This window comes from Phyllostomus hastatus, unplaced genomic scaffold (genome assembly GCF_019186645.2).
Source record: "Phyllostomus hastatus isolate PE091 unplaced genomic scaffold, TTU_PhHast_1.1 phas_contig_254, whole genome shotgun sequence".
Taxonomy (NCBI): Eukaryota; Metazoa; Chordata; class Mammalia; order Chiroptera; family Phyllostomidae; genus Phyllostomus; species Phyllostomus hastatus.
The window spans coordinates 7,391,209-7,417,617 of record NW_025333810.1 but is presented as its reverse complement, the minus strand read 5'-3'; the positions used below and the strand labels follow the sequence as shown (position 1 = coordinate 7,417,617).

General features: G+C 37.8%; 1 protein-coding gene across 1 annotated transcript; it reads left to right on the top strand.

Annotated features, from left to right (window-relative positions):
• Nucleotides 1-1,409: 1,409 nt before the first annotated feature.
• On the top strand, nucleotides 1,410-22,427 carry STARD4 (StAR related lipid transfer domain containing 4). The gene is made up of 6 exons (XM_045837974.1): nucleotides 1,410-1,632; nucleotides 8,175-8,293; nucleotides 9,231-9,280; nucleotides 15,545-15,671; nucleotides 16,760-16,874; nucleotides 17,688-22,427. The coding sequence occupies exons 2-6, from the start codon at nucleotides 8,189-8,191 to the stop codon at nucleotides 17,906-17,908; spliced, it is 618 nt and encodes a 205-aa protein (XP_045693930.1). The 5' UTR covers nucleotides 1,410-1,632; nucleotides 8,175-8,188; the 3' UTR covers nucleotides 17,909-22,427.
• Nucleotides 22,428-26,409: the final 3,982 nt, after the last annotated feature.

Below are 26,409 nucleotides of genomic sequence, written 5' to 3'. Positions count from 1 at the left end.
GAGACTATGTGGAACTGCCAAGCAATGTAACCACATCTGAATCCTAATAATAAAAGAGATACTAATTTCCCACTTTTCTGAACAGGGTATGAGAACCTGTTCCTCTTCACTATTAAACAATATAAACTTTCTGGACAGGGATTAGGCCTTTTATTTCTGATCCCCAGTGCTGTGCACACAAGCCTGAAAGACAGCTGTGAAACGCACTGAATTTTGTGGGCATTAGGAGCTCAAGTTTTAGAGTTCAGCAGACTGGACCAAATTCCACTTCAGCTACTCAGAAACTAAATAATTTGCCTTAAGGTAACTTTCTATTGAATACTTATTATTGGCCAATTATTGTGGTCCTTGTTTTCATATAAATGTGCAATAAGTGAAGGTAGTTGTTGGAAAGTGCTTTAAGTTTTACCCACTATATAGTTCACTGAATCCACTTAACACCCCCCCTCCCCCACCACAAGGCAGGTGTGTTTTACATGGGGAATGATAATGGTAAAGTAATCACCAAATTTATTCTTTTTATATATAAACATTGAGGTAAGGTATTTCGGAAAAAATCTGCCAATAATAACTAGCAAGTGAGGTGTGGTAATCCTTTTTAGTGATGCTAATTTTAAAATTTATTAAGTATTATCTATTCTCATTGCAAATCTATCAATAATGACCAATGGTGTAGCTAACATTGCATTTCTTACTACTCTTGGTTTTCGAACTACATATCCTAGTAAATAGAATTTGCAAACACCTGATTTTTTAGAATTCGGATTTGCCAAATATCCTATCAGATAGGTGATTTCACAGCCACTGGATGAAATGTTACCTTCAAAATAGAAAAAAAAACAAACAGAACACTTTGTGAGGCTGCTAAAGCCACCAGCCACACCTCTCCTTTTCTCTGCTTTCAATGTTGTCTGTCGTCTGAACTCCCTTATCTAGGAGGAAGATTCACACGTGGTAGGTAGTGACTTCGTTTATACGCGTTCTCACAGAGCGCTCTCAATTCTAAGTCAGGAGAAGTGGGCAGCAGAAGGTCGTGCACTGGGGCCTTTTCTTATTTCGCTTTCGGTTCAGTGAGGGTAGGCAGCTGCGTGGTAGTAGATCTTGATAACCGAGGAGAGTTTAGACCAGCGTAACCCTTCACTGCCCCCATTCACTACCTCTTTGTGTTTGCATGTCTCCCAGCTGGAACTGGCCGAGGCACACCCCGCCCCGGCCAATTCCACAGCAAACTCCACACCCTCCGGGAACACTTGCCACCTCCTGCCAGCTCACAACCCACGCGGAATCATTCCATTTCCCGGAGACCAATCAGCACTCCGCACGCTGCCGCGCCAGCCAATCCAAGCAAACACACGTTTCTGCGTTCAACTTCGCCGTGTAGTTCCTCGGGGCTCCGGGTTCGAGCCGGGGGGGCGTGCCTGGAAGTTCGGCCCGCCTTCCCCTTAAGAACTTGGTGCCTTCCAGTTGGCCGTGATCTGCAGTGGCTTGACGCCAATTGGCTGGCCGCTGTCCGCTGCCTCGACGGGTGCTTATTCTTAGAGAGCTTTAACCCGTCCGCGGTGCGGAGAGCGGTGAGCGTTAAGTCCCTCCCGGAGGCTTCAGGGCTCCACGCCACCGGTCGCGCCTTCTCAGGTAGCCTTGGGTGGATGCGCGGGGTCTTCTTAGCGTAAGTGAGGCGGCCAAGAGGGAGGGCGACAGGCGGGCGTCCGGGGCGCCCAGCAGGGTGCGTTTTCCCGGAGCTATTGAGGAGAGTGGGGTGAGGAGGGCAGCGGCCCAAGGGCGCCGCGTGCGGGCGGGTGTGGACCTCTGAGTTGAGAGAGAAAACAGGCTCAGGGAGGGGAGAGGACGATCCGGAATTAACCAGGGGCTTGCACTTTGTCTCTCTGCACTGCTCAGCAGCTTAAGGTTTTGGACACTGATTAGGCCTCAGTTTCTAAATTTGTTAAATGGGGAAGCGGCGGTGAAAACCTCGCTTCTAGACGAGGTAGGTTATGTTCCGTGAAGGGGACCGTGCTTCCTGTTTTTCAGTAAATGCACAGACACCACACCGGCTACCCTCTCCCACTAAGCCTTGACTCACACCACATTGATGATAAGAGACAGCTTTTCCAAGTGCACTAGACAGGGTGGGGCAGAGAATAGGTTTACAGCTGTGAATACGCAAAAGACAGTTCATTCTTGTACTATTATTTATTAATTATTGTACTATTTTCTTTACGAACAACTGTAAACCTACTTTTGTCCCTCCCTGTATCTTGCAAGTTCCGTGCTAAGTGTGTAAAGTCATGTAATTCTTCAATAAATTAGTGTTACTATTATCCTTAATTTGCCATTAAGAAAGGTTACCTGAACTATTTTGGGTTCAGAAGCCAGGACAACATATGACAAATTCAATATGATATCAGATTTTTAACGTAAAGTCTTTTCCAGTGATTAGCTTTCAGCGTTTTGCAAAATAGACCTTTAGCCTCTGAATGCAGAAGCCTTGGGTTGAAATTCTGGCTCCATCACTTACTAGCTGTACGATCTTGGGTCAGTGACCTAATTTTCTCATTGCTCCTTTCCCTTTCTGTAAAATAGGGATAATTACAGACTAGCTCCTAAGGTTCTTTATGAGGATTAAATGAAATAATACAATTTAAAGTAGCCAGAAGATTGATCACACAGTAAATGATAAAAAATATTAGCTCTTACTATTTTTTAAAAAAGGAGTAGAGCATTAGAAGCATGAACATTAGGATGTAAACTTAAAGTTGTGATATCCTCAGAATTTAATCTTGCCTTAAGTGTTGTAAAAGGTCTTGATGTAAAGCTTGTGCTAAAATAAACCACAGTGGTCACTAAAACCGAGGGACATTAGTCACGTTGCAGAAGGAGGCTTCCCTGTTGCATACCTGCTACAGCCATTCTCAAAATGGGAAACTACTGCACTTTATTGAGTTGGAAAAGCTAAATTACCAATTCCAGATTGGAAATCATGCATATGCTGAAATTGTTGTTAGGTAGAAAATATAATTTAATTTACAAGACCTTGGTTTGCACAGCAACTGGGGGAAAATCTAAGGCCTGTTAAATTGAAGCTATTCACATAAGTGAAACTCATATCTATTGGTTAATGGAAGGTCGATTTTGATATGAGCTTCTTTAACAAGGGAGTTATGATTTAATCATACTGCATAAGTACAAACAGATTTTTATGGCATTCACTTTATTAGAGGTTGAGATGTTTATTATGTTCCATACTTAAAATACAATCTATGACCATTTCACTGTGACACATATTTGATACAAATTGGGGATGTATTGATTAAAAACTATGGTGCTCATAGAAGAATTTTAACTGGGAAAGGCTGCCCACTCTATGATGGCACCCACTATCTGCACTAGTGGTCACTTCCAAAACACGGACATAGAAAACATGAGCAAAAAGGTTAAAGTAAGGAAAGAATGAAGGTGGACATTACTCAGCACTGTGTAACAAAAGTGTCAAGAGCATATAATCTGTTAGATTCTGTTAAGGTTAAGTGGTACCTGTTCTCTTTGAAATGTAACTGGTAGATTTGGAGAGTTTCCTGATATAAGGTCAAGAAAGGGAATAAGGTAATTAGTAAGGGGGAACTGAGAGTGATATTTGAAACATTTTTCTGACATTCTCTACAGATGGAGATTGCATTAGGGCATATGGTATGCTTTCCTTTTGATTAACGTGAATGGCCTGCTATATTCGGAGAGTGCCAAGACCTTGATAACCCCAATACTGCCTCTTCTTGGTTCTGCAATATATATTTCTAGAGATCCTCTGACATGCTTGCCCACACACAGATTTATTCTCCTTTGGATTCAATCTTGATGAACACAAATTCATGCACAAATTATCTGCCTGGTTAAATACTTCATTGGCTAATAAGAGAGCTTTCCAAGTTTCTCCTTTGTTCTGTTCCTTACCTATCTTCTCCTCTATCATCTTTAAAGTGACACAATTCACAGGAGTTTTAATTTTTGTTATCGTTGTAGTTAAAAGTTTACTTGAAGGGTGGAATAAACAAATTTTGAGAGCCAAAACTGAAGTATATTAATTTCTATAGTTCTAGGGACTGGTATATACTAGATGCTTGATAAATGAAATAATAGACCTCTGAGAAATTGTTTTTCATTACAGTAATGGAAGTTTTAGTCACTCAGAAGCTCAAAGATGATTAGCATAAATGGGTCTGCTTTTGATATCTTGAGGTCTTCCATAGTGAGACTAGTAGCTCACTGTCCACCCATTTTTTTTCTATTTTAAATATTCACTGGGTTCCTACTGCATGCTAGACATAACATTGAACAAGTCACATTTCCTGCTCCAAAAGATTTACAATCAACTGGAAGAAGATGACAAGTGAATGATTACATTACAGAGCTGCTGTGAGAAAACACTGGAGGAGGAACTAACATAATCATTAGGGGAATCCAGGAAGGAAGAGTAGAAATTAGGCAGTGAAGCTCACCCAGTTCATAAAAGAGCCCATAAGCCATATTAAGGAGTTTGTACTTTATACTGATCAGTAGGAGTGAGTGATTCCTAAGGTAAGCACTGTAAAGATTCAGATTGTCATCTTTATAAGTACTTTTTATTGCTTACACGTTGTGTGCTTGATTTGCACAGAGATAATGTTGTTTATACTAATACTAGCTTTCAATTTCACCTTTGATTTCTGTCAGATGTTTTTGAAAAAATTCTCTTATTTGCCAGGAACCTGGCAGGTGACCTTTGAGTTTAAAGAATATCGTTTATTATCATGATCCCAGTAACAGATAAATGAAATTTCTTTTGCAACTCTTCTCTAAGAACTTATTTTTGTTTATAACATATTCTTGAATAAGGTCATTGTACTGGCTATCAAGTTGGCAGTCCCTTGGGTGGAAATGGGATATATTCCTGACTGACGGACTTTTTGAATGAGCTCATTCACTTTTAGTCTGTGGGAGGATATGTACTTATACATTTTTCACCACTTACATAGATTCTAAGTTTTCTGTTATTGAATTTTCTATATATACTTTCCCATGTTCCTGAAGAGATATGACACCCCAAAATATGCCACTTGGAATAAGGATTATTTTGAGCTGAAGGCAATTAAGCAGCAGCAAATGAGAAAAAGAGCTCTTTCTCCTCCCACTACCTGCCTAAAAGTAGGACATAAATTTTCCTTTGTGAAGGTCTCTGTCTCTTCTCCTACCTCAGGAAGAGGACAGCTCTCATCACTGGAGTCAGAAAGGTGGCATCCAGATGGTCTCTACAAACACTTTACTAAAATAACCCTCTCTTCTGTTGTTTTCTTCCATATATTTACTAATTTATAGCCCCTAGAAGTCCAACCCCTTTTCCTCTGTCTTATCACTTCTTCACAATTTATCACCCTTTATTAAAATTATGGGTAAGTATTCTTTGGGTCTCCACTTTCTTTTTATGAAGGCCTCTGCACAGGTACGAATTAAAATATTAACATCAAGTAAGATTTGTTTACCTTTTTGCCTGTTAATCTATCTAATCAGTGTAATTCACACATTCTGGAGACAGAACCTTAAGAGAGTAGAAGAAAGTTTCTTCTTCCCCCGTAGTTCTGTATCATCTTAATGTTTATCTTTTTTGATGGCTTGTTTGCTCTGTGTTGTGCTAGTTAAATGTTGACTAGAGCATTGATTTATTTCTGCCCCCTTTAATTTTTTGATCAGTGGTTTTCAATTCTGGCTGGATAACAGAGAGGATCAGTGAGACTTTAAAGGACCTAGATTTCAGAACAAACCACCTGAATCACACTATTTATCATTGGTCCCTAAAAACTAACATTTGCAAACAGTGTCAAAGAAAACTTGAGGCAGACAGAAGTTAAAGTGGTAAAAGCAAATCTTCATCAAGAACTATTGCAGTGGGGAAAAGAAACCTCGGTGTAGAACTGGGCTTCCTTCTGAATCCTACAAGGATAAGTGGAAATTTATAGCCAACGAGTAGGGTAGGTGTCACTGGATGGAAAATTACTAAGAGGAAATATTAGGGACAAGGGAGATTCTGGCTAAATTACGTTGATAGGACCCTTGCTGAAGGCAAGCCAGGGTGGGAAGATTGAGGGTGGGATGAGGAATTTTTGAGGGTGGGAGATTTTCACTAAACTGATTTAGCAGGATTCTTGCTAAAACCAAACTAAGGCAGCTAAGGACAAGCCCTAGAGGTAGGCCTAGTCAAAGAGAGGACTCAAAGGAGACTGAGGGAGTGTTTGTCAACAGCAACAACTACTGCAAAGTATAATGAAGGTGATTCTGACGTGTGCATCTGTAATTAAGGATTGAAGCCTTATTTTCACAGAGGCTTGGTATTTCATGTCAATCTTTTCTTGATCTACTTTTTAATAGCTTGACAGGTCTATAAATGGTCAGCTTTTCCCCCAAAGCCTTTTCTCCTTTAGGCTTTTACTGGAGAGTACCACAGCACTAACGGAGATAAAGTTAAGAGCAAATAATTCTTGTTTTGAAGCAAACACACTTCAACAAAGATCAGGGGCTTAAAGTGTTCCAGGCAATGTTCTAATTGGTGAGAACAGACTGGTGAATAAGGCAGACAAGGGCCCCTGCCCTGTTGATGCCAATGATCAAAGAGTAGAATACAGTATACCAATAAGTGAACAATTTCATTTCAGGTAGTGATAAGCATGAAGAAGACAATGAACGAAGGCTATAATAGTGACTTAATAGAAGACTGTATTAAGGACAGGAGGTCCAAACTGAAAGATTGTCATTATAGGTTGTTACTGGTTGTGCTCAGATTTGGGTCTAGTGATCCTGGCAGGGAAATAGCAAGCACAAAGGCCCAGAGTCAGTGGCAAGCTTGGCCTGTGTGAGGAACAGAAAGAAAACTGGTAGGACAAGAACATTGCAGGTAAATGGGATGAGGGGTTGTGTTTAGGAATCTCTTAATTCCTATGAAGGGAGATTTCAAGGTTTTAGACATTGAGCGCCTGGCTCAATTACCATTTTAATAGCTAATTGTTAATATGGGAAGACAGACAAATCTCGGGAAGCAAGAGATGCCCATTAGGCATGAAGTTCTAAGTAGGGTTCTGGGACTTAGGAGTGATGTCTCTCTCCCTCTCTCTGCCTCTTTCCCTGGGGTCTTTCCACATGTAGCTTCAGGAAAGCCAGATTTTTTTCATGCTTGCATGTTGATCAGAAGCTCCCAAAGCAGTCCCTCTAAAAGAAACCTGCAGTAGCTGCATGGACTTTTCTGTTTTCTACCTCACCCTGAAAGTCAAGCAGAGTCACAGACCCACCTCTTGATGGGAAGTGTGTCAGACAACTTGCACTGTTTTAAAGCCATCACATTACAGAATCCCTGATAGTAAGTTTGTTATCTTTAAAGATTAGTAATCTTTTCCCTTTAAAAATAATGTTGAATAGTACCTTGTTTGGAATTATTAATGAAATAGCCATTTTCTTTGTATAGTTAAAATTATTCCCTTAAAAATATGAACCATTTATTTTTGTTGTACCGGTGTTTCTAAAATTCTTCATAGGACCTTCTTCCTTACACAGTTACCTGACTGAATCCTGTAACACTTCACCAAATGCAATGAAATATTGAAAACAGTGGAGCTTTTAAAAAATTTGAAGTTGTTCGGAGTTCTGTAGCCTTATCTTTAAGGATGTAAGAAGAGGTTTCTAGTTCTGGTTGTTATTTGTTTGCTAGAATGAGTCCTGAATCTCTTGGATGGTAAAATAAAAATTTTCAGCAGCCGAAATCTTAAGGAATTTTTAAAGACTTGTGTATTATTTTTGTATTTTGGAAATAGCATTTTTTTTCTTTAAGTGACCTGGAATTTTATAATTAATTTTCTTTTCACTGGATTTTATTAGAAAGGGAAAGTTGGATTGTATTTTTTTATATGAGTGATTTTAATAACTTAAAATGTGTGATTCTCATTCCTCACTATGTGTTACTCACCTTGGGAGTGTTAAAAAAACCCTATGCTCAGTTCCTACTCTCAGAGATTCTGATTAGTTGATTCGGTATGGGGTCCAGGTATAGGTATCTTTTATAGCTTCCCAGATGGTTCTATTATGAAGCTACATTTGAAACCCACTGCCCCACTGCATCAAATTGTGGTGTTTGCTGATGCTAATCTTGGTCTCTGTAACAGGGGAACAAAGGCAAATGGAAGGCCTGCCTGATGCTGCCGCTTTTGCAACTAAACTTAAAAACACTCTCATCCAGTACCATAGCATTGAAGATGACCTGTGGCGAGTTGCCAAGAAAACGGTAAGTTAGTTTAATTACTTATATTTGGGGTGTATCTTCTGCCTAATGAATCAGTTAATGACTTTCAGAATAGTATGGAAAAATATGGACCATACTTACGATGGATATGCAGAATAGATAATTTTGCTAATAAAATGTGTGTTTTAGCATGTAATAAAGGAAGAAACACAGTAATCCTGTAAAGTTTACATTAATTCTTTAGATATTGGACACGAGAATAGACTCAATGGCAAGAAGAGCCTGAAGAACAGCCTCTGAAGTCAACAAATAAAATGTATCATTGTCAATTTAAGGAAGTATTGTAATTGATAGTTTGGAGTAGTTTCAAATATTTCAACAAGTGTGTGAGGGTTGCCAGTTAGTACTTTTTATCTGTATAGCTTGCCCCAACTAGACCAGGGCTGAGTGTTGAGAGAGCCAACCCTAAAACCCAGGACCCTTCCGGTTCAGTGCTTCAGCTATTGTGATGTTCAGAATTTCTTGGGAAATGATCAGAAAAAAATGTAGGGACCAAGGCAGCACTGTCATAATAAGTGTGAATTGTTTAATATTTGAAAAGATATGAGTGAATTCAGAATGAAATATTTAGCATTTCTAATGCCTTAGTCTAAACGTGTCAGTAGATAAGCAAATAGAATAAAGCAAATAATAATGGCCAATGCGATAGTGCCATCACTGAATCTTTACAGGGCCTGGGTCACAGCAAGATACTGAAAAATCTTTTTGGAGGCCTGTAACTTAAGTAAAATGTGAAGAACTTTAGGATACAGAAGAAATTCAAATGTGGATCATTTGATGCTATAAATAACTTTTATTCATCTCTGAACATTTACTTAAGTTTTAATGCAAAGACTAATGCTCTAGACTTATGAAATTGTCAGTTTTATATCCAGGGTTCTACATATATAATTATCACCATATACTGTTTTTATTCTAGAGAGATGTCACCATTTGGAGAAAACCTTCAGAAGAATTTAATGGATATCTGTGAGTAAATCTAGTGGTTTTATGTAGCTCTTAAGACACTGATAAACATTTTATACATGTCCCTACACACACCCGTTAATGATCACTAAATGATCATTGCCAATAAAATTGAGCCTTCGTTGTTTTTCAGATTTAAACTTTCTGGGAAGCAAATTACCTTAATGAAGTCAAAGCCTATTTAATTTCCATATCCCTTGGGGACTGAGTTGGTGGCGAGAGGGTCATAAATAATGATATCAAACGACATAAGATCTTAATTTCTTAGCATAGTTATAAGATCCTTCTAAGAGTCTTTTACATTCACTCGGTGCTATAGCATACTTGATGCTAAGATTTTATCTTGAAGAAATCATCAGAAGGATAATAGTTAAGTACTTGTCTCTTCTATCACAGCATTGCTTATAATATTAAAAATTATAAGCAACTTGAGTAATCAATAGTTGGAGAATGAGTAAATTATTCTTCAACCTAAATTATTCTCCAAACCTTTTGGTTTCCTCTTGTTTTGTTTTTTATTATTATTTTTATTATTACGAAGTTTGATTAGGGTTAGGGTCAGGGTCAGGGTCAGGGTCAGGGTTAGGGTTAGGGTTAGGGTTAGAACATACATGATATTTTACCATCTTTTGAAAAACACATTTTCAAACATTATTTAACCCCATTCCACTTGTCCTGGTTTACCAGCCTGCCTCAGTGGGACTTCCAGTTCCAGTTCCTGGCCATATACATCCTTTCATTAACCCATTCCTCTTCAGGTAAATCCAGTATAGGAAAACCAGTCTTAGGATGTTCAACACAGACCATCATGTCATCTGGGAATAAAGGACCTGTTGGAGTCCTCTTCATTGGACTGGCTCCTCCTCCCCAGGCCAATCGCAGTCTGGATATGGCTCTTTCTATGCAAATCATGCTGCAAAAGTGGCTTTAAAACAGAAGTTTTATTCAAGGCTTTCAAAGATAGATGACCCACTGGTCTCCACTCAAAGAGAGCAAAATGAATCTTTCTCCAACAATTCATCATAGAAACTTGTAGTAGCTCTGGGGCACCCACCTTTGGAGTGCTCCAAAATCTTTCCTGTCAGTTCCTGGATAATGTTTGTGCTTCATGACACTCTAAATAAATATTTTACTTTGCCAGTGGAAGTGAATTCCCCAGGGGAACTGTGAATTTGTTATTCTGTTTTTTGGGGGGTTTTTTGTTTTGGTTAAGTACCCAATTCCTTTTTCTTGCCAGCAAATTCCCATTTCTTGCCTTTCAATAATGACCAAAATTGAAACCAAAATGGAGGCTTTGCCTCAAGAAACCCTGTGGGTAAGATTCCTTTATGTTAAGAAACCTACCCTGCATCCCTTACTAGATACCTGTTGAGTATTGAATCACTACAAAGGAGCATGTGTACCTGGAAAGAGCCTCATCTGGCCTTTATTTACTTCCCTAGGATGGAACCAGAGGGACTAGGGCCTGCTGGGGAGTGTGCAGTGCACAGGGCGAGTCATCTGAGAGTACCCCCATCTCCTGTTTGTGTTCAAGTGAAATTTGGTTAGTGTCAATTCCCAGGGGGAAGTTTAAGAAGAAAAAAAAAGAAATGGGACAAAAGCTAATGAGTAGGCTTTCCCAGGGTAAAAACAGCCAGGCTGCTTCCTTTTCTTTAGCCTACTGGTATATATATTTTTAAACATAAAGAAATGATTAAACAAAGGTTGCCACATGTTTACCTTTAGCAGAAGAACATTTGCACATACAAACACTGGTATGTGTATAGTTTTATTTGACATCAATGTGGAAAGCAGAACTCCTTGGGTGTGAGGTCAGGCATTTCTACTTCCCTCATCCTCCCTCTCCTGCCCTACCTCCCAGTGCATCACTCAATAGGCTCTGGAAGGAGGGGAGGGAAAATTGGATGTGGTTTGGTTGCTAGGAAACCATACTCTATGCATAATCTGGGTATTCTCCCCTACCCTTTCCCACAGCAGATTTTACTTTATTAGTTTTTTGAATAGGCAACACATTCACATGTTTCAAACATCAAAGTGTACAAACAGCACTAAAACAAAAGATTCTCTTGTACCTTATCCCTCTTGATTCAGTATCTGTCCTCCCTAACAAATAACTACTGTTATTTTTTCTTGTTTATCCTTCCGGATATTTTTTATGTATAAATAAGTCATATAGACACATTTTATTCACCCTCACATTTTAATATTTTTAACATATGTGACAACTTACTCTACACACAAGTATGATACGTGTATTTGTATTTTTCTGCGTGATTTTTCCATATTGATTAATTAAGAACTCCCTTGTTTTTTACAGCTAAAGAGTATTTCATTGCATGGATTTACCACAGTTGATTAAATCAGTTGCCTTTTGGTAAACATTTAGGTGGCTTACAGTCTTTGGCTATTACAGACAATGCCTTGTAAATGATTCTTCTATGTTCAGGAATATCCCTTGTACAGTATGTTGTTCTCATATGCAAGCGTATCTGGGTGATAAATTCCTAGTGTCAAAGGGTATATATATTTGTAATGTAGATAAATACTGACAAACTGATCTTAACAGAAATTGAACCACCATATAATCCCACCAATAATGCATGAGACTGAGTTTTGCTAATCAGATAAGTGACAAATGGCCTTTCATTGTAATTTTAATTTCTTTTATAATTGGTATTAAAAAAATGTTAAGAGCTACTCATTATTTTCCTTTAATAAACTCTGTATGGACATTGCAACTTTTTCTATAAGGTTGCTGATAATTTCTGACTGATTTGTAGGGTGCACCTTTATATATTAGGGCGATATAAGTTGTGAATATTTTTCCTGTTCTGTCATTTATCTTCTGACTTTGCTTATGATTATTTTCAAAAGGATTGCATTTTTTAACAGATTTTTTGTGTAGTTAAATATATCAATATTTTAAGGTTTTTGGATTTTGTACATTTCTAACTTTGCTAGATAGACCTAATCTATTTTTGAGGTTATAAAAATGCTTCCATGTTCTTTCTAATATTTTAATAAATTTATATTTATATTGATGTTGTAGAGGAAGAAAAATAATTTTCCCATTACCATTCTGATTTTTTTACTCCTATAATAAAAGAGAGATTAACAAGAGAAAGACAAGAAAAAACGTTTTTTAAAAACTTAAGGAAATGATCACTATATAATTTAAAGTGAATAAAGTGCATATTTAACTGTGTATAGCACAGATGTGAAATGATTTTATGTATTTTTTTTGTTTTTTTTAACACCAAATGTATACTTCTAGATGGCAGTTTTATAGGTGATTTTTATTTCCGTTCGTTGGTATTTGCGTATAGTTGAACATGAATTGCCCCTTTAAACAGAAAAAACATATATATATTACTTTTTAAAGCCAATGAGGACAATTACTTTGTGTAATTGGAGTGGAATTTTCAAGTCCTTGGGACCCAGTCAATTTTAAAATGAAACTGGGGTCTGGCCCTGCTTCCTATACATGGAGTGTTCTGAAGTGTAATATCAGAGATAGCGTTTCCAGAAAGATGAGTTATACAATATTTATGATGAGGACAGAGAAACTGGAGTTGGATTAATCATTGTAAGCAAGGGTGGAAAGTTGATCCTTTAGATCAGTAATTCCCAGCGAGGGTTGAAAAGTGTACAGAGTGCTAAGGGAGCATTGTGCTTGGTGATTTGAAAGGACTTCATACAAGAGCTAATATTTAAGCTGAGTCTTAAAAGGGAAATAGGTATTTCTTAGAGAATAGAGGACGGATTCATATTCCAGGCAGAGGGAATTGCATCTGCTGCATAAGCACAGATGGGAAACACTTCAAGAAGTTTGTTTAGGGAGATAGAAGTAGTGTTTGTATAGCTGGAACATAAATTATGAGGGTATGGAGAACATATGTCTGCAGGAGTTTTGAATGCTCAACTAAGGAATTCAGTATGGCACTTAGGCTGTGTTCAGCCCCCAGCCCCACCTCTCAGGTCCTCAAAGGATTTTAAGTTTACTCTAATAACAGTGTGACAGGAACTCCAAGAGTTGAGAGAAGAGGTTTTACCCAGGGAGTCCGGGACTAGCTTCTTGAAGTTCCCCTAAGACTGTATACAAAATTTTGTCTTAGTGTGTACATTCTTGGGAAGACATTTGTGGCTTTTTTCAGATTCTTAAAGCTTCTTAAAGAGCTAGAGATGGATGCAGTGCTGAGTTGAACACAGAGAGCACAAACTAGACAGAGCATGGGAGTGGAAAAGGGCAAGTGGACATGAGACTTAGCGATGGTGGTGGTGGGTGGTTTTGACAGTGATGACATCATTTATTGAGAACCAGATACTGTTCCAAGTAGGTTATATTTAGGAAATCATCTTAAAGCACGATGACTTCTTAATTCTGACTATCGGAATAAGGTTAAGAGAAAAAGAAGGGTCCAAATCGAACCCCAGATTTCTAATTGGGTGACTGGATTAATTTGTACGGCCCCCACTGCCCATCCTCCACCCCACGTTAGAGAACGCAGGAGGGAAGTGCAGATCTAGGATGGGTGAGATAATGTAAGTTAGAACTTGAAATATCTGTAAAATGATAAAACAACTTCAGATGCTTTAAAGTAAACAAACAAATAATGTTGCTGATAAAGTTAAAGCCAGTCTGTCTCTCATTCCTTCTCTTTCTTTTCCCCCCCAGAGGTAATTGCTATCTTGAAGTTGTTCTTTTTCACACTTTGACCACTTGTGTGTGTTTCCTTTAGTGACCTGCTTTTAATTTTTTCCACTTAACATTATGTTTTCAGGATTTAGCATGTAGATCTATTCTGTCACTTCTATATGAATATACCACAATGTATTCATCTGTTTGCATATTGGCCTACTGATAACTTTTCAGGTGGCCATCAATTCCTCCCTATAAAGTGCACTGCTCTAGGAAGCCTTTTGTTATATGTCTCCTACACCTGTGTGATTCTTTGGGTATGCACCTGGCTCTGAGGGACATGCATCATTCAGCTTTACCAGACATTGCCAGATTGCTCCCTAGAGTGGTGGTGGCAGCGTGAGAGTTCTCATTCCCTTCCATTCAATACTTGTTGTGAACTTTATAATTTCTGCCAGTCTGAGGGTACCTTGTTATATTTAGTTGATTCTAAGTGAAGTTGAACATCTTTTCTAAATTTATTGACATTTCAGGTCAATCTTAATTGTCCTTTGCCCATCTTTTCTTTGGATTATCTGTCTTTTTTTTTAATGGTTTATAGGAATTAATTATATACCCTGTATAATAATCATATGTCTGTGTATATGTATTGCCCATATCTTCTTCCAGTCTATGAATAGTTTTTAAAGAAATTACTTAATCTGTCATTTGTGGTATGCAAATTTTAGACTTTTAACTACCTTTATTAATTGTGCTCTTGTGCATTTTATATATTTAAAACATCCCCCTGGCCCTGACTGGTGTGGCTTAGTGGATTGAGCACCATCCTGTAAACCAAAGAGTCACCAATTCAATTCCCAGTCAGGGCACATATGCCGGGTCCCCAGTGGGGGCTGCACAAGAAGCAACCACTTGATTTTTTTTTTTTAAATCACCCTGTACCCAGAGGTCACACAGATGGTCACTTATATATTTTTCTCAAACTTTAAAAGTTTTGCATTTTACATAGTGGGCTTTACTCTCTCTGGAATTGTTTTGAATGGTGTGAAATAGGGATTTAGTTTTTAGTTTCTTTATTAAGGTAATTACTGTATCCCAAGCACCATTTATAGAATAATACATCCTTTCCCTGCAGATATATGCATATAATGCCACTTTTCAAGTATTTCAAGTTTTAATACTATTCATGAGGCAGTCCTAGGTGTTTTATTTCTAGGTGACCTGTTTTTTTGTTCCTAATAATAAGTTTTTAAAAGTCACGGTAAAAATATGTGTATTCTAATAACATGTTAGAGCACAACTGAAGTGAATAGCATACTCAGTAAATGGAAGTGTCACAGTGTCTGCATACTGTTTTGGCTACGTCATGGTGTGACGGTACTTACTATGTCCATGGTAATAGCACATGAAATAGCCTTCAGATCTCTTAGTAGATTTGAGGACAAAGAGTGCATTCTGAGAAAATAATTGATAGAACTTAATTTATCAGTAAAGTTGTTGGGGTTTACTCCCTTTAATACATCTTCATTAACTTTTACTCTTTTTGAAGTTAGTTTTGAACTACAAGGACATGCGGAAATTTTTCATTTTAATAGTATTTGACTTTAATGTTTTTTTTTTCCCTTCAGTTTCAAAGCCCAAGGTGTTATAGATGATGTTGTCAATAGTGTAATGGACCACATATGCCCAGGTCCCTGTCGCTTGGATTGGGACAGCTTAATGACTTCATTGGACATTTTGGAGCACTTTGAAGAGGTATTTGTGTAGAAATGTTACTTCAGATTGTGTGTGTGTGTGAGAGAGAGAGAGAGAGAGAGAGGGAGAGAGGGTACGAATGTGAGCGTGTGTGCACATTTGCACTCATGGCTTTGAGTACTCATGGCAAAGATCTCACAGGGGAATCCTTGCTGTCTTTTAAAAAGCTAGAGCTTTCTCATATCACCTAATGAGTGTCAGTCAGACCTGAGTGTGTTTTCCGCAGCAGCTCTACCCTTGCTGCTTAAGGCAATCATCAGCATCTTTATTTATAAAACTTTAAGTTCTGAAATCTAAAATTCTGAGAACACCACTGCTATGTGTAAATAAATTATAGATAAATTATATGTAAGTTTTCTATCTATATTAATCTAAAATCAAAGACCAAATATAAAAATGCCATCATAGGCATTAGAGAATTTTGTACCTGAAGTGGCTTGCTCTCTTTTCCTACTTTTATTCATTGAGCTCTTGCCATTGAGTTTTGCCATGTTTGAATTTCTCTTTTTTAAAACTCTTTATTTATTTTAGAGAGAGGGGAAGGGAGGGTGAATGAGAGGGGGAGAAACATTGATCGGTTGCCTCTCCTACGAACCCTTACCTTTGACCAAACCTAAAACCCAGGCTAGTGCTCTGACCGGAAATCAAACTGGCGACCTTTCACCCTGCGGGACGATGCCCAACCAGCTGAGCCACACTGGTCAGGACATCATGTTTGAATTTCTTTATTGAACCATGTGGTGTTTTAGTTAAGGTATTTGTGGATTTTATATTAAACATTTAAAGTCTACAACACACACTTCTATGTTGAATATCATACTGGATACAAAGAGACTTTATTGAATTAGAGATTTGGATATGGGGTAACCTGTGTCTCTGTATTTTGATTATTTATCCTCTTCATGTGCATACAACAGTGAGATTTAGAATAGAGATCTAAACCTGTCGGAAGCACTGTAAGAATCATTACTACTAATTATAATGCATTTTAAGTAAGTATTCATTTTTTTACTGAAGATGAACTTACGATACATGAGTCTATGTATGTGTCCCTGTAGTGGTAACACCTGTTACTTTTCCTCTTCCAGAATTGCTGTGTGATGCGTTACACTACTGCTGGTCAGCTTTGGAATATAATTTCCCCACGAGAGTTTGTTGATTTCTCCTACACTGTGGACTATCAAGGAGGGCTTTTATCCTGTGGTAATGATCTCAAAACCTTATACTTCCTTTCAATTTGTTTTAAAACTCAATTTATTTGAGTTTTCTAGGCTGGATGTTTCTTTCAATATAAGATATATTTTTGCAGTTATTTATGATCCCTAGGCTTTGTTTGTAAATACTGAACCCTAAAAGTTAAAATAACAATTTCAAGAAGGGTTCTGAGATCTAAGTTTTTACTTACAGTTATGTGGTGCCCTCCAGGCCACAGCAAACAAATGTGGGTCACATGACTGCCTTCCAGAAAGAATCCAGTAGATGAAAAACAGGTTCTTAGTCATATAGGTAGAAAAAATAGGCTTGGTGTGTGTTAGAATATTTTTCCTTCCTTGAGTTGCGTGATAGTCTTCTTTTCAAAATTAAAAACACTGCTATTAGAAGCTTCCTGCTTTCTAAGGCAGTTGTAGTAAAACATCTGCTTATTTATCCTTAACTAGGTAGTACCAAAGTTGGACATGGTAGTGCCTCTGGGGAGCAGTGGTGACACCAGAGGTTTGAGTATTGGCACTTGGAGGCCTGGATGCCGCATCCAAGATGTGTGGTTACCAAGACAACATGATATCTTTCATTCCGAAGGGGTTAGAACTTTCCCCATTACTTATCTAGCCCCCTGTCAGACTTCTACCTGGTAATTATTTTTTGTTTTCATTCTTCCATGGTTACTCTTGGGGCTGAATTTTCATCTACATGGATAATGAAAATTACTTAAACGAAATGTAGTAATATTTTTAATGAGAGTTTTAGACTTATGTCAGTCATTACCAGTAATGGTGTTACCTTAAAATTGCCTTGTAGGGAGAAGTCTTGAATGGAGTGAAAAGAGACCAGAATTTGTCCGCGGATATAACCATCCCTGTGGTTGGTTTTGTGTTCCACTGAAAGACAGTGCACACCAGAGTCTTTTGACAGGCTACATTCAGACGGATCTGCGTGGGATGATCCCTCAGTCTGCAGTAGACACAGCCATGGCGAGCACGTTAATCAACTTCTATGGTGACTTGCGAAAAGCCTTATGAAAGGCATGATCCGTTCAATCTTCTGGCACAATGGTTCCCTGAATCAGCTTTTTCTCTCAGCTCCATGGCCTGTATAAAACATCACCCTTTCCTCTCTTCTTTACAGCCTGTAGAAAAATTTGAGATGTTTTGGGCTATTTTATTCTTAAAGTAAATACCTATCAAAGAGAGGGCATTTTAGTTTTCTTATAGTTCTTTGCACATTGTTTGGTGTCAAGAGTGTCTAGGAGTGGAGGGAGAGTATGACAGAAATCCACCAACAAGTAGATAAGAGTTCTTTGACCCAAACTCTGAAGAAGTTGAATAGTGCCTCAGTATGAATTCTTTTGGCTGCTTGGAAATTAGAGAAAGCACAAGCTTCATGCTGTTAGGTTTAAAATAATCTATTTTAGAGCTTTATGAACATTTTGTAAAAGTTAATTTTTTTCAATAGTTAAATATTAGTGCTTTACTTTTGGTATGCTGTATGAGTTTGCATACATCTTGGACTAAAGAAAAAATTCTCTATATTTTATAAAAATGAACTTCATTGTTAATTGACTTGCACTACTTTAAGTATTGAAAAGATAAATATGAAAAGGATAGATGTTATAGTAACTATAGGTTCAAATCAAATGCAATTCAATTTTAATACCTAGGTAGCATTATTTTGTGGATATCTTTAAAAATATAGTTGTATTTTTATGTGCATTTATTCTGGGAGTCTTAAAACATTTATGCATGAATAAAACAGTACAAAAAACTGCCAAATATATGCTGGGGACACCATATTGACCAGGCAATAGTGTGGGTTGTGTAAAGTGGCTGGTGGTATCCTGTATTTAGCAACAAGGAATCATTTCTCTAAAAACAGTGGTCCCCAACCATTTTGGCACCAGGGACTGCTTTTGTGGAAGATCGGGGGATGGGGGAACTCAGGTGGGGGCATGGAGCTCAGGTGAGCTTTGCTTCCTCACTAGCAGCTGTAGATGGGGTGGGGTGGAGACAGGAGGCAGAGCTTCATTTGCAGCTGAGTTCCTTGGGGACGCCTGCTGTAGAAGGTCAAATTCAGTGAATGTTTTGTATGTGTTTCACTTTTAAAAGTATTACTCAGCCCATAGAGTATTACTAACTACTTCATAAACATTCACAATTGTGACATAACTTTTGTCTGGAACTGTAACAAATGGATTCAGAGATTTATCCAAATGCCTAGATGAGTCATTTTATAACGAGAATGGACTGTAACAGGTCCCCCGATTCTATGGTTGCCTTAGCTGAACATTCCTAAATGATTTTAGCATTCTAAATCACTCTGGCTTTTGAACTATCCACTAGTTTACTTCTAAAATGAGGATTTGAGGCATCCTGAAGTGCCTGGGCACATTTTTGTGTGTGTTTGTTTTGTACATGCAACGTCTTGGAATCTGTTTCATTGTTCAGTATGAGTTCTTTCTGTGTTATTATTACTGTTTCATTTCCCTTTTATTTTCTGTTTTTGTTTAGTGTGGGGTAAAATGAAATCTGGAGATATGAGCCAGATGGGCCAAAAGAAGCGCACGAGCACATTAGTGGTTCAAGCGCATGAAGATCTGATCTGTGTTTTACGTTGCATTCTCCTGAGTGTGAAGAGAGCATAGTCATTGTTCCTCAGACCCATTTTGATAAAATGGAAAAAGTAGAGCTGGGTTTTGTCTTTATTTTTATTTTTTGCTATTAGCAATGATGTTAAAAAAACAACAGCAACAAAAGGTTGCAGCACTACAATATCCACAGTGAATAATTTCACAGTTTTTATTAGCACCATGCTCTAACCAACTGGGCTAACCAGCTGGCTTAAGCTTTTAGGTTGAAAATAATTTGTTTTAAGATCTGACAGAAACAATGTATAAATGATCCTATTTTCTTAACTTGAAATTTATTAATAAATAATTGTTTCTAAGTTGACAGCAATTTTGAGTTGCTAGATTTCTCTCCCACTTTTTTCATTTTGTAATAGGAAAAGAGCACTCAGCAATTTAGTTTCAGTTTCCCATGGAAATTGTTGAAAGTTAATTTCGACTTGATCTATTTTTTTTTCATTTGGTTTCACTAGTGTAGAGTAGGAAGTTTCTTGTATTCCAGTATTCTGTCTAAGACGGCAAAGTACCAACAGATGTTTGGTCTTAAGGTTCCCAGGTTGGGTAAAGGGGTTTGCAGCAGTGTTGTGCATAAGGGCTATTATTGCTTGCCTTGGGTGCCCCGAACACAAGTGAACTGTCCCCTTCAGTCACCCTAATGTTCCTTTTGTCCTTTTCAACTTATTCTTCTAATTAGTGATTATTGCATAATCCTCTGTTTACAGTGGACCTATTACAGGTGAAAGGATACTCACAGGAAAATTTTTCACTACAATATGGAGTCATATGGATTGAGACATTATATTTAAGCTACCTGAAGTTTCTATGCAGCTTCTACATGGCACTTTGGATCTGCTGGGCCCTAGCTGTGTACTTAAAAATGAACAGCTTTATTGAGGTGTAATTTACATGCTACACAACTTACCAGTTGTCGGTATACAATCCAGTGATTTCTGCATACCTCATGGTTGTGCAGCCATCAGCACAATCCAGTTTTAGAACATTTTCATCTCCCAAAAGATCCGCTGCCTGTTGGCAGACTTATACCTAACTAAAGGCTAGCACAATTCCCAGTACACAGAGGATGATGACAAAGACTGGAGGAGGTTCTGTCAGGGTTTGTTTTTAAGGGGAGAGGTGTACTTGAATCTAAGCTCAGGAACCTTGTGTTAATATATTAAAGTATGTTATCTCAAGTGCCATAATGATACAAAAATTGAACAATGTGGGTTGGGATTAATGAGTCTGCTGTTTCTATGGCAGTGCTGTTGAATAAAAAACTAATGTGAAGCAATATGTCATTTTAAATTTTTTAGCAGCAACATTAAAAACAAAAAATGGCTGAAATTAATTTTAATAATATAGTTCATTTAACTCAGTAGATCTAAAATATTATCACTCAACATTAGCCAATATTTAAAATCATTAAAATACCTTACATTCTTCTTTTGTACCAGTTACTTGAAATCTGGTGTGTACTTCACTAATTTGGACTAGTCTCATTTTAAGTGCTCATTGTCCACATGAGGCCAGTGTCCTATATGGAACAACACAGCTCTAATGTGTGTATATATATACCTACATACTTATATAAAAATTTGTTATTCCATAGTAGGAAGTAGAGAATTTCATGAAATTACTCTTAAATACAAAATCTCTGATTTCTGAACCTTCAAGGCTTGCTAAATGGGGACTTCTGAACATTAGAAATAAATCAGTTAGTTGTTGTCAATAAAATACAAATTATAGCTCCCCCCAACTTTCTTTAAAGATAACTTTTCACAGGGCGATTAACAAAAGAATATAATCTGCCTTATGTGGTTGATTATTTTTCTCTAGCTGATGGCTAGTTTGTATTAGAAACATGTATGCAGGAATACTTGGCATAGTACTGCTTTTAGTACATAGTACCTATTTTACATTTAAGGAAATTAATTTCATACAAGAAAAATAATTTATCCTAAGTGATACTTTTGCATGAGATATTATATTGATAGCTATTAACTGTTCAAGTTTGACACAATAATGAGGAAAAATAATTGTGAGAATTTAGTGTTCTGCAGTTATGTGTGATAGAAACTTGTACAGTGTTAAAGAGATCATGAATGTTAAAAATCTCTGCATTTCACTGTTCATTGTGGTTGGATATATTTGAAATTATAGATTTCTATATCTAAAATGACCTCCCAGTAAAAAAAAGCTTTTAGATATGAGTAATTCCCTTTGATATAGGTAAAAGTTTTACCTGTCTACTCAAGAACACACTAGCATTCTTAAAATATGTTAAAATTCAGTGTCTTTTAATTTAGTGGGTGCTGTAGCTATACCAGCCCTGTGGATAAATTAGCAGAACCTAGAGAGGTTAGAGAATTGGCCAGATTTCTGTTCGGCCCTGTGCTGTGTAATTGCGTGTCTGATGTATCTCCCATGTCTTTCTTACTTAACTTCTAGAGCCAGGGGATGGCAGGATCTGAGCGTGGGAGAAACACTAGATTAATCCCAGAGTACAGGAAATTGACATTATCATTTCTTCATTATTTTGTTGTTTCCAAAGGTTTTTACATATATAATTAAATAAAAATTCATATCTTGCAATTCAATTAAAGCTAATATAGATTTTATTTTTAAGATATTTGTAGTTCCTTTGTGAGCTGGTCTGTAAAACTAGAACCTTTATTAAACTAAGAGCATGTGTTAATATAAATAAAAGGTGTATATGTTTTTTAATTGCTATGAAATATATCAGAATAAAATTTCTAGATTCTTGTAATTTATCCTTGATACTATCTATATAAGTTGCTTTAACCTTATTGACAAATAATTTCATATATCTGAACTTAAAGTATACAATTTAACTTCCTGAACTCTTCCAAAACTGTGCATATAAACTGGAAAATAAAGATTAATAATGAACACACTAACCTCCTGCCAGTGTCTCATATCGCATTAGTTACAGTACCTCTGAATCTTGATTTGCTGTTATATAGCCAGGACAGTGATGAATGTATTCAGCCTTTATTACAGTAACCTATGGTGGACACATGTACTGTAATATTTATTATACATGTTTAAAGAATCATGTTAACTCGATTAGGAATTATGGTGATAATTTCATTTGGAGTTGAAAAAAGCTGAAAGTGATTACAAAGAAATACTTGTCCTGTTATAAGAAAGCAATTATGGATACTGTGAGGAGTATGCAATGGAAAATTTGACTATTAAAAGGTTTAAACAAATAGGTATTTTCCTTAAAAAAACCTGCATATAGATAATTGTTAGTATTTTTTTTAAAGGTTTCATTTATTTATTTATTTTTAGAGAGACAAAAGAAGGGAGAAAGAGAAGGAGAGGAACATCAGTGTGTGGTTGCCTCTTGAGCATCCCCTACCAGGGACCTGGCCTGCAACCCAGGCATGTGTCCTGACTGGGAGTTGAACTGGTGACCCTTTGGTTCGCAGGCTGGCACTCAGTCCACTGAGCCAAACCAGCCAGGGCAGGTAATTGTTAGTATTTAACAGCTCAAGAATTCAGGGCCAGTGATTATACAGTTCTCATCATTCCCTCATATTGGTGAGGTGACTGTAGCCCATGGATATTATATGTGCCCTCAAGTCAAGAAGTAGGGGAAGGCATGAACACAACTCATCTGTCTCTTTGGTCAGGAAAGCAGAAACTTTCCCAGAAGCCTCTAGTAGCTTTTCTTCCCCAAGTCTGGGTCCCATGACTACTCCTAGCTATAATGCTAGCTGGAAAGGCAAATGTAAGACTTTCCAGCCTTTTGGAAAGAGGGTTGGTAATGACCCTTTGGACAGCCAACTGTAGTAGCATCCCTCAATGGATCAGCTCTGGGAGGTGTGTGTGATTCCTTCAGATGTCAGCAACAGGAGAGTGATAGACTCCCAACATAGAAATAAAAAAAACAAAACAGAGTAGTCATTTACTTTCTCATAAGACATTTACTAGCTATCCTTTATTGAGGTCATGAGGTGATGGGACTTCTGTAGGTTCATTAATGGGTGCTGTCACATGGCATCCAACATGAATGACCTGTGTTTATATTACACGGTGTTTTCATTCCTCTGGAGCAAAGGCTCCACTGTGGATGCAGGCTCCTATAGCCAGAGATGACAGAAGATTGACGGAAAATGTGAGCTACAAGCGTACCCCAGGAGAAAGGGTAGATCCACATTCCTTGTGTTATTAACTGTACAGGTGATTTAGTGGAGTGGAGTATTCTCAAAAATAATGGAGGAAGCATAATATGCAAATATCAAAATAGGCTTTTTGCTCATTGTTTGGATGTTTTTTTTTTCAGGAGACTTAAGGACATCCCTTAAAGTGAGAGCTGATATTTTTTATTAAAAGAAATAGTCCAGAGACTGTGCAAAGCTAGGTTGAGATAAAAATGTTTTGTATAGTCAAAATGGGCTTGTTTTTCTCCAGCACTTCTCTCCATTGAGAAGTCATTTATTACTCAACAAAGTGAGGATTTGAAATCTAATGGTAGTAGCAAGCTGCAGTTCTGAGGGTAAGCTCTGCTGTTATCCCCTTCTCAGATATTTTACACAAATGTTTGCTAATGGAGTGGCCAAGCTTAAGACTTGCTGATCCTTACAGCTCATGTGGCTAACAGTCAGCTTCTTCAGCATGAATGTGCGGTTTAGTCCTTCTCATGCTCAGGTCATGTCCATTTGAAAGCATCATCATGAAGTGACCACTGAATATCATTGGGTCCAAAGAAAACTAATTCCACATTAGTATTGTTTCCTGAGGATTGATTTCCCCACATAAAGGGTGTTATGTAGTGTTACTGAGGAAAAAAAAAACAGTTGAGACTGTATTATTATGCAGCTGTCATAAATGAGAATTTATGCAAAAATGCTTGTGCTTTAGTGCTAAGTTGATACAAAAATGTTATAATACAATTGCAAGTCTGGAAGAACAAGACAGTGCTTTTCTTTGGAAGACCTTATTGTGCTAATTTTCTGTGGTTTGAAAGTGTTACAATGAAACATCAGTCTTTGTGTGAATTGTGGCATTTACCTTGTGCCGTGGTGCACTGACTTCCCAGGGGCGGGTGCACTGGGCTGGGAGACAGCCGACCCAGACCTGTTCTTTTAGCCACCAACTGTGGCCTTTTCGGGTGTCACGTGTCCAACAAAATGACTGTGTTGGATTAAATGACTACCACTAAGTTTCCCCTTTAACTTTAATGGTGTTATGACTTTTATGACATCACTGTATAGCACTTTAAAATGCTATGAAACTTAAAGTATAATTTTCTCCAACAGAATGGGAAAACAATGAAGGAGTGATCCCACCTCATGTTTTGGATGTAAGGCGAATGTCCATTGTGTCCCTCTTGAGTTGTGGTAACATTCAAAGCACAGAATGCAAAGTTTCAGTGGGCTCTTAGATGATTTATTACCATACTGAACATGCAAATTGCTTTACAGACTTCCCAGCAGCTAGATAGATGCTGCTTTTGGCATGGTCTTTTGACACATCTGGGTGACTTGCACACAGTAACAGTGGCCCTCACTAAGGTCAGTTTCAACAATTTACCAACATCCATTTTGTCTCACGTTGCATATTCTCCCTTTATGTTCCTGGGAAACACCAAAAAGTGAGCTTGTTCCGTCACTCAATCGGGTTCTTCAACCTGAGACCAAGAAGAAGCCACAGGTGTCTGTGGCTGTGATGTTGTCTGCCCCCGGCTTTGGGCTGCTGAGAGCGCCAGTAAGTCTGTTGTGTCCCCTCTGTCGGCAGCTGGGACTCTGCCAGTCCCCAGCATTGGAGAACGTGGTAGCTCAGTCAAAAGCAAATGGGCGTGATTTTGATGAGTTCTCTACAAACATTTTCTGTATTTACATTTATGGCCAGATCAGATTTACATGTTTACCTAAAAAAATTTCAATATATCTTTGTATGAAGGAGTTGATAGCACCATTTTGACAAGTTTTAAAAATGAAATGTTCAGAGCGCCTTTTTCAATACTTTTCAACCAGAAGTTGGGGAGGTAACCTACAATATTGCCTGTGTAAATACAGTCATACTTTTTTTTTTGTCCTCCAAACCCTACATGTGCTTGTTTTTGGCTAATGACTTGAATCTAAGCTACTGGAGACATAGGTGTGCTGTATAGAATGGGTTCCATTCATCTAATCCCCCATGCTGCTACTGAGATGCTTATGTCTGGTTAGGCCAGTAAACTTTTGATAACCCAGGAGTACAGATTTCTCCTATATGAAAAGACATATCAGATAATGCCACATGAGCCTGAGAAACCCTAGTAGAAAGTCCTCCTTTCTCGGTGCCTGCTAAGTTGTATGTTCTGAACCTCCCAGTCTCTACGTCTTAGCTTCTCTGTCTCTCAGATGGCAGTCGACCTTTGATCCTTCTCCATTTTGCCCCGAGGAGCAGTGCAGCCAATCACAACCACAGGCAGGATCCAAAACAAGCAAGGAGGCCTGACAACTAAAAGTTTACCTGCTGTAATCTGATCCTCATTGGTAAATATTTTAAAAAGTAACTTTTTTTGAAGATGGCTGTGAAATACTGCCTGCAGTGAATGATATAAGAAGGGATTTATAGAAAGGGGTGTAAAGGGGCAAGACAGGGATGAAGAAGAAAGGACTTCACAGGATCAGCTTGATATTTGAGGGAAGCAGCTGTGAACATTTTAAATTTCATCATCTGAGACTTAGCTTTTTTTGTACAGGTTGTCTTTTGAAGTCTAAACGTGCAGGTATAATTCTGTCTCAATTCCTGCAGGGATTGTCTTTTTGGGTCAGATAATTTTTGAAGGGTTAAAATAACTAAGGCAGAAGTAACCTTGATGTGAGCCTCCATTGGCAAAGCTTTAGCAAGTCAATTGGTGATTTCTAGTCACAGAGCTATTCA